General features: G+C 44.1%; 1 protein-coding gene across 1 annotated transcript; it reads right to left on the reverse strand.

Moving 5' to 3' along the window:
• Window positions 1-2304: 2304 nt before the first annotated feature.
• On the reverse strand, window positions 2305-4986 carry marcksa (myristoylated alanine-rich protein kinase C substrate a). Its single transcript, XM_062550616.1, has 2 exons — window positions 4607-4986; window positions 2305-3485 (listed from the first exon to the last, which is right to left on the reverse strand). The coding sequence occupies exons 1-2, from the start codon at window positions 4700-4702 to the stop codon at window positions 2751-2753; spliced, it is 831 nt and encodes a 276-aa protein (XP_062406600.1). The 5' UTR covers window positions 4703-4986; the 3' UTR covers window positions 2305-2750.
• Window positions 4987-9159: the final 4173 nt, after the last annotated feature.

Genomic DNA, 9159 nt, shown 5'->3' on the forward strand with positions numbered 1-9159 from the left:
TAGAAAAATAACCTAAGCAAAATTGGGCTACAGCCACGTGGGTTTACTCTGATTTCTAGACAGACGTGACGCGACGTGACGTGACCCGCAATGTGGACATTTGGGAGAATTGTCATCCAAAGTGCAATTTTAAGTTCATCCGGCGGAGGGTAGTGTCGGGCTATTTTGCAAGTCCATATTTTATTTGCCAAGCCTGAGGAGCCGCGTTCTTCAAGTTATGGAATGGAAGCCTGTTTAACGTGATGTTACTTCATTACCCCGATATGGACTGCTGCTTATTGGTGAGTTTCATTATTACTTCTCGGGCTTGAGGCAAACTGCGCATTAACATATGTGACGTTTCAATAGGACGGTGTAAGTGTATTGTCGAAAATATGCTAAGTGCCATAACGTCAATTATTTAAATTTGACGCTAAGGGCCTAGGCTACTCTAGAATCATGTAAAGTAGTAGTAATTGGCATGTTGAAGGCATACATTAAGCATGACTAAATGTTTGCTGGAAAGGCATTATAGTAGGTGGGGCCCAACACAACATCGGGCTTTTTCACCCCACTTTTATGAGTGCAGATTTGATGAGGCCAAAAACCCGGACCTGCTCATGAAAATGAAATGGTTCCCTCTGCCAACTTGAAGATTCCATGTGCTGTAGGCTTGGTGTAGGCCTTATATGTCAGAATAATGTAGTCGCCACAATATGGGCCTAATGGTTGTCCTCTGAGTGCCCAAATGTAGGGTGTCGTGCATATATATCCCACAAAATGCCTAATCCAAAATCCTCTCCCTCCATTATAATATTTTGTAGTTGGTGATATCTCACTGCGACACGCTATCTGCCTAGATAGAATATGCCACTTGTAGAGTTTGCATGACATTGGTGGGACTTCCCCAAGAAGGGCAGCCACCAACGTTAAAGGTCTTCCATTGTAAGACAGGCCCCTAGTTTGCACTTTAAAGGTCACCTAGGGAACATGACTCAACAGGTTTGTATAAGGCTCAAAAGTGTCAACAAGATCGTTACTAGCTTGGTAAATGCACAAAGAAGTTTAAAGTGTAATCAATTGCTCACTTGTCAACAGTATTAAAACATTATTAGGAGCCACATTATGAGCTCTCAGTGGCCTTTTATGTGTGGGAACTCTAAGCAATGTAAATATCAATCCTATAATCCCACCCAAGAATTCCCATAGCTGTCAGTTACTCCTGTAATGGTTAAGCCTGAGGCCATACTCAGTTTCTAAAAGTCAAGTTTGCATTATCCCTCTCCTCTAATAGCCAGCTCAGGCTAAATGTCAGTGAAGGTTGTAGTGCTTCAGCACAGTTTGCAGCAGTTAACTGAAAGCCTAGTGTGTGATCATTACCTATGCTGCTCGGTCATGACTTTGGAAGATGCCGCAAGGTTGACCAGGTGTGTGTGTGTGTTGTGTAGAACAAGACATGACTGGGTCTGCTGAAATTTTATTCACATTTATTTTTGCTTTTAGTGTGCTCACAGAAAATTAGAACACCTTAAGCAGAGGAGTTTAATAGCAATTTTTGTAAGCAAAGTTACATTCCATCTCTAAGTCAAATTGGTCAAAGCTTCTCCAGTATTTACAAAAGAAAAGAAAGAGAGACAAGATGCTACACCAACATTGCATCTGATAGAGATTCCTTAAATTTGTCAAAGACCACTGAAAAAGCATTGTCTGCTGTAATCAAAACATACCACAGTATATAAACAGTAACCATTCCACTTATCACAGCTTGGTTGAGTTCAAAATTGCTTAAAAGGTCTTCCAGGATGACTTCGTTGTTTTTTGTTATCTTACAAAAATGAGCAGGGTGGAAAAGAGAGCTGCAAACTTCATGTGCTTGAGATCAAGATTTCATTTGTACAATAATCACAGTTAAAAACACCCCGCCTATACATACTTACACTTTATTAAGGTCATAAAACCAGCAATAAACAATAATGCCTATACAACTTGTAGTTCTACTGAATCAATGACTGGTACAGCTAATGAGAGAAGTGAAAAGTTCCTATGATTTTCTTTTAAAAATGTCTTTCTAAACCTAGCTCTGGGAATTGAAATCTTTGTTGTTGTTTTATTGTTACCATTATCCCTCAGTAAATATGACTTTAGTGTTGTAAACCGCATGGTACTCTTGTGGTATGTAAAAGTTGGTCGTTTTTTTTTTCCTTTTTAAGACTACTCTTTAAAATGTCATAGTCTGTTTGTGGCACCGCTCCCAGGCACAAAGGTGCCGCCTCCACCTCCTGCCCCCTGCCCTCTCCATCCAGCCCCGCCCCCCCCCCACTGCCCTCCCCCAGGCACCCTTCATGTACATCTCAACTTTGACCCCAGTTCTCCTTCATACCATGGGCATGTCCATACATTTTTGACAAGTATACATTTTGTATAAAAATGCAAAAACAAAAAAAAGGCAAACAAAAACATTTAATACTGATGCAAAAAAATATATGTCAGAGTGTGGATGTGATTTCTTCTGTATTACTCATCTAAGCCACCCACCTCGCTCTGCCCGCTGGAATGGTAGTAACAATGGGCTGAGATGGGTTTTGTGGAGAAGGGGGAGGGAGGAGAGAAAAAAAAAGAAAAGCTTTAAAATATCCCTGGTTGTAGACAAGTTCTCCAGAGCCAGGAACTGGCACCACTCCAACATACAAACAGGGAAAAATGTTCTTTGATTATCTTTTTTTCTCCTTTTTCTGGTGTTATTTCTTCCGTTCTGCTTGGTGCTGGGGGCCCTACTCTTGGGCCTCGGCGGCGGGGGCCTCTGGACTGGAGGCTGCGGGCTCCTGTGTCGCAGGTGCGGGCTCCTCTGCTTTGGGGGCCTCCTGCTCGGGGGACTTGGCCTCTGCTGCAGGCTCCGCTGGCTTCTCCTCCGCCTTGGGCTCCTCCGCGGGAGTGGCCGCCTTGGCCTCCTCGGCCGACTTCTCTGCCGTCTCCTCGGGTTTGGCCTCCACCGGGCTGGCGGCGGCTGCGGCGGGCTCCTTGGTCTCCTCTGCGGCGGCGGCGGGAGCGGCCTCCTCTCCGGCGGGCTTGGCCTCCTCGGCGGCGGCTGCCTCCGTGGCCTCGGCTCCCTCGGCCTTGGCCTCCTCCGTGGACGCGGCGGCCTCCTCGCCCTCGCCCTCGCCGGTCTCCTTCTTGGTCTTCTTGAAGGAGAAGCCGCTGAGCTTGAAGGACTTCTTGAAAGAGAATCGCTTCTTCTTCTTCTTGGGCGTCTCGTTGCTGGTGGAAGGCGTGGCGCCGTCCTCGGCCTTGGCGGCAGCCTCGCCCTCGGCGGCCGGAGCGGCGGCCTCTGCGTTCTCCTTCTCGCCCTCGGCGGCCTCCTTCTCTGCAGGTGCAGCAGCCTCAGCCTTCTCGGCCTCCTGCTTGGGCGCCTCCTCGGCGGTGGCACTGCCATTGGCCTGCACCTCCTCCTTACCCGCCTCTGCAGCAGCAGGGGACGCGTCCCCGTTCACTTTCACGTGCCCATTTTCCTACAGGAAACAAGGAGGACATTAGAACCACGGTGCACAGGTAGTTGGAAACCCATACAGTGCACTGCCACATAGTGACACAAGGGGCAGCAGACACCATGACTTTAAATGGAGACATGATAGGAGCCATCTTTGGGCTTGAAAACACCATGTTTGATATTTCCAGGATTTTTATCAGAGTGAGTTTTAGCGTCAAATCAAACTTGACTGGAAATGTCATTTATTTAACATTTCAACTGGGCTTATTCAATCACGGGCATAACGAATCTCCGAAATACCGTGGTCATTTCAAGCATCTGACGCTAGGCGGCGATGTGCGCCTTACACAGTCCATACCGGGCAGAAGCGCCAAACTGAGGCAGATGCTCATTAAAACAGCAGATGCTCATTAATACACCGGATCACGCAGGGCAGCGTTTTAAACGAGCAAAAGCTAATATTTGTAAAATAGCTTTTTCTTCAATCAGTTTTAAAACTTCATATTTATTCACTCAAAACCACACCATATAGCGCACAGTTAATTACACCGTATTGGATCTAAAGTGGAGTAGCTATCTGCTCCACTCCTTGTGCTAGTAAAGCGTCTCCCCTCTGTGAGCATCTGTAACAAAAGGCGTGGTAAGGGGAGCCACATCGAAGCGAGCCATTGTTACGACCACGCCACTATCTCAATCATACACCAAACTTCTCAATTTTCTCACAGAAATAAAATACTTGATTCTGTTTCTCTTGCAAAACGTTCTCGAGAGCCTTAACTGATATTTGGATTTACACAGCCTGATAAATAAAACACATGGCCATCGTTTGTAGGCGTTCAATGCAAATTGGTCCCTGAGCCCAAAAAACAGTGGTCTGAAAATATCCATTGGACCAGACAACGACTTAAAATACATGTAAACAAGTAAAATATAAATACTTTGGAATAGTTCGTTATTGACAGACAACAAAACTGTTTTTAAACTTTCTTGCCGTAGGTTAATATTAGTCAAAACACCATTACGCTGGAACCCGGCTTGCGCTTGGATGCGGTGTCCAACAATAACGCACAGAGAAACTGACGCTGTTTTCTGTGTATGAATAACATGAATAGAAAAACATTTTCAATGAAACTTAAAATGTACCTGTCCATTAGTCTTGGTAGGTGAAGCAGCAGCCTCTCCTGGCTTTTCTGCCACGGTTTCGCCTTTTGCAGCGGTCTTGGAGAATTGCGCTCCCATGCTTTCGCTCCAACAAAGAAACTCAACCGATCCAAAAACGAACAAAGACCACAAGCCCCTTTCTTATTTGCACGCTCTTCGCAGATGCTCCCCTTTGGAAAGTTCACTCTAAGAGTAATCGAAGTCCAGTCTCAGTCAACAAATTGGGTAAAACGCAGAAAAAACTGCCAAGTGAAGAGAAGTAATAAAAAAATCCCAGATTTGTGGCTGTGTCGCTCTAGACAGGGTGGAAAATGGAGAAATTTCCCTTGTTGCTAATAAGATGCGGAGTCCAACGCCCAAGTGCACAGATGAATGGGCATTCCGAGCGATGACGGCATCCGCACCCAGATAGAGCCAATCAGAAGGCTCGCACGGAAAAGGGGCGAGGTTTAGAAAGCGAGTGAACAATGGAGTAGAGCAGATTGTTGCTAATCTGAAAAAATCAACTTGTCGAGGCAACATTTAACAAGAACATTTATGGGAAATGTTGATTAGTCTTTTCCCGTATATTTTGAGCATCAGCAACAAATAATTAAGGAAATGAGTATAACTTGACAGAGGACTTATTGGTGCACGTTTCTGGCTCAGCAATTTGACTTCAATTTCGCAGTGTGTGCCTATTAGGATTTCATTTTAACTTGGTTCTCCAGTGAAATGTATGATTAAATACTTCTGTTGACACTGAGCATTCACTCCGAGTTTAGAAACTGCCCAAGGTTCACGAATGATGTTTTAGCATGACACTTAGTGTTTTAATTGACATTTGATTGTTGTCGAAGCCTCCATCATTTCAATAGCCTGTTTCACACGCCTGGTGCGGATTTCTGCCAATTTTCATATATTTTGTTCAGTGCGGTCAGTTTTTTCATGGACTAATGTCTACGAGCTAGCAGCGTTCCGAGAGAGAAAAATGCATTTAATCTTGATATGTCCACACAACATGTTTCATGAAGAACTGATTTAAAATGTATACTTCTCTCCATATCCAATAGGATACCATCTTATAAGAGCGCACGCACAGTCTAGGCTTCATCCTCCATAATGTGAAAGCACTTGCCTACGTTTCCCTGATAAATTGGTGCAGCAGATTAAGTATCTAAGAACTGGTATGATGCGCAAGCAATGCTTGGAAAACTGGCAAACCAATATAGTCTGATGACATTTGAATAAGCCTTAGCCTACAAATATTGGCAGTCAAAAACGATAAGTGTTGCCTGGTTGGGCAATCAAATGACACAATGCTGGAGGAGACAGTAGCCTATGTAATTAAACGAAAATTGTATGTATATACTACGTAATAAATAGGATAAACGAATAATATTTAAGTCGCCTGTTAGGTCTGCCAAACGAGACTGGAGAGGGAGGGGCGACCGGCTTAAATCAAAGCCATATAAAATGGAATGCTGTATAAAAAGGTTCATTTCACGGCTCTGAACAGCGTTGTGCAGGGTAGAGTTAAGCACGTGCTCTTGGCCTTTTTGTTAAACATGCTTCTTATTAGCATGTCATCTTTTGACTAATTAATTGTCATTAAAGGACTGGTTTTTCTGAGATGCTCTACTGCAATTTACTCTCCGAGAAGCATTTCGGCTCGTGTTGCTGGGAATAATGTCGTTTCCATGGTGATCTCATTGGCAGACCTGAAGTAAGGGGAAAGGAGTGGCGCACATATAGCAGCTTCGCTCGTGCCAGTTAGGGCGCAACATCTTTACAAAGAACGCTGCTTACAATGGATAGAGGGATTTCAAAAGTCGCTGTCTCGGAAGTAGCCCATCCAAGAAGGCAGTCAGAACGGTCTATTGTAAATGTTGGCGATATTGGTGATGGTACCATGTTTTGTCTTGGAAAGTAGTCTCGTTGGGTAGTTTTGATAGCCTATTGAATATCCAAGTAGCCAAGATCAGTGACCGCATAACTTCGTGCATCGAGCTATCCAGTAATCTGGATACGGGAGAGCGCTTATGTTTTCAGACTGTTTAGTTTAGTGTTACCACACGAAGTGAGTTTCGGTATTAGACTTGTTTTTTAGAAGTTGCCTGACAGTTTGAATCTTTGGAAGTTTGCCTAATGTCATTCAGTTTCGGTGTAGGGCTACTCAGACATATTTCATCGTCATGATTGATGTGATTTCATTTATCAGTAGGCTGATGTATTTTTAAAGTAAATTCTAATTTCATGTATGCCAAAAAGGATTAACTTAGCACCAGTTATTACAGATCCTTTATGAGGAGTTGAATATTATTGGTCTATTTATATTTATGGAATGTTAACTGAACAGACACTTTAACAAAAGGTGGAAGTAGTTCTGTCCTTTCTACTACATCCCGAGGCTTTTTATCTTCCCCTTTTCTCTCTGACTAAAGTTGGCTGTATAAATACCCAGCCTGACCTTGGTTGTTCTGTCCACATGGCATCAAGGCCACTTCAGCTTCAAAAAGAAATGCCATCTTTTTCACACTGCAGGCACTGTGCAGTATATTGTTGATGACGTCAGCATAAATCTGGTTCAAAGGTTCAAAGAGCCAAGATGATATGCCACATCCTGTCAGTGCTGAACAGTTGGCTTAACTTTGCTCTTCCCAGAGTCAGTATGACATAACCAAATCACAATACAATCCAGGGAGTTGGTAAACTGTCTTCAGGCTGTTCTGCTTACTACAATCACAATTCACCTCACTTGCCACAATAGGGGGAAGATCATTAGTTGTAATGGTTGACACATGATTTTTTTTTTTCACATTGTTTGCCACTTTCTCAAGAATCACACAACTTTTCTCTCACACAAGTGATCTGTTTTCTTTTTTCACTCAACTCACCTTGCACATGTTAGCTGAGTTTTTGCAAAGCTGTAAAATTGTGCCACAAAGGCATTATGGGGAAAGTAAACTGAGTTCATGTCACAATAATGAACTATAATGTTGATGGGACCACAATGACCAACATTTTAGGACTTAGTCATAAACTTAATGAGAGCAGTCTACTTTCCCTGTTAAGGTCATCAAGGTGGCAGGTGGTAACTTAAGGTCAGTGGTATTACTAAGGCTACATCCACACTATTCGGTTTGTTAAACTATTCCGCCATTTCAAAATGAATATGATCTCTGTCCATACACAAATGTGCAATTCCGGAACCTTGTCTTGTCTGGATCCCTGATGCACAGACCACATGTCCATTCACACAATTGTCAGCATTGTAAAATGAAGAATTTGACCACAGCACTATAGCTGTTAGACAGACCAAAGACAGCAAGGCCAGTAAAGTTTGTGTTTGGTTCTCCATGTTGCATTCACTGCTGTCAGGCTGGTAGTGAAAGTTGAGTCATGGAGAGGTGAGACCGACAAGGTCCAATCAGAAAGGGAACATGGGTTTCTACGTCATAGTTTTTGCTGTTTGCACAGTTAACAGTGTTTCGGTGTGCAGTTGTAGCTTAATACCGCCCCCCCCCCCCGCCCCCCCAACGCACACACCAGAAAATGACCAGGTCAGTTGCACTCTGTTTGGCAGGCTTTGAATTGGCATTGGCTGATTTAGATAGCATGCTCTCATTCACCTTACAGACTTAGGGCAGGCACAGCTACAAAGCAATCCCAGCCACACATGCAGTGTGCTATCCTAATGCTCCAACTAAGCAGGCCGCCTCCCGTCAGCTCCCCTCAACACTCGGCAGCAGACCGCCGCGCCGACTTCCCTCTCCTTATCAATGAGGAGCGCGGTGGCTCGGGAGCACGGGCGCCCAGCGAGCAGGAAACAGGACACCATCTCTCTCGGTGACACACAGCGCTGTTGACAAGTGCCTGCGATTGCGCACTCAGGGGGAAGTGAGAAGGGGCTGTTTGACCAGTACAAAGTTTGCAATGCAAATACGGCAGTCAACTGTGCTGCCCCACTCGTGGCAGATAAAGAGAAGAGATGCACGAGCAGGACACAAGGATGTGTTGATGGCTTGTCAGATAAAGGCGGGTTTTAGTGTATGAAGTTCGAGATACATATCTCTCCGAAAGAATCACAAAACATTGGTTGGAAGGCCAGTCGAAACTCAGAAGAGAGATAGGTCAGACAAAGAGACATAGTTTCTATTACAAGCTGGGACAAAAACAGATTGTGATGTAGAGAACAGTTTGATTCATATTTGGCATTTTCAGTATGTGATGCATGGCAAAAACCTTCAATTTCCTATTCCCTATGATGGAATTTCATGATAGTAGCTGAGTTTAAGCCCTGAATAAAGTACTGACCGGTGCAGATTGCAGGTCTAGAAAAACAGTGGGATTACATTATACAAACTGCTACCGGCAACTTCCAACTGACTTATGCAAAGGGCTCACTTTGGGGAATGGGGAATGTCTTGCTGGCCTAGAGCTACAGGCCTGTAATGCTTTGTCACAAACCTATGCACAATAATCTTAATGACAAAATGGCTGCTCTTGACTTTTTCAGTCTTGTTGTTTACAACAGAATCTATATGTTTGAAAAA

Source organism: Sardina pilchardus, chromosome 12 (genome assembly GCF_963854185.1).
Source record: "Sardina pilchardus chromosome 12, fSarPil1.1, whole genome shotgun sequence".
NCBI classification, from domain to species: Eukaryota; Metazoa; Chordata; class Actinopteri; order Clupeiformes; family Clupeidae; genus Sardina; species Sardina pilchardus.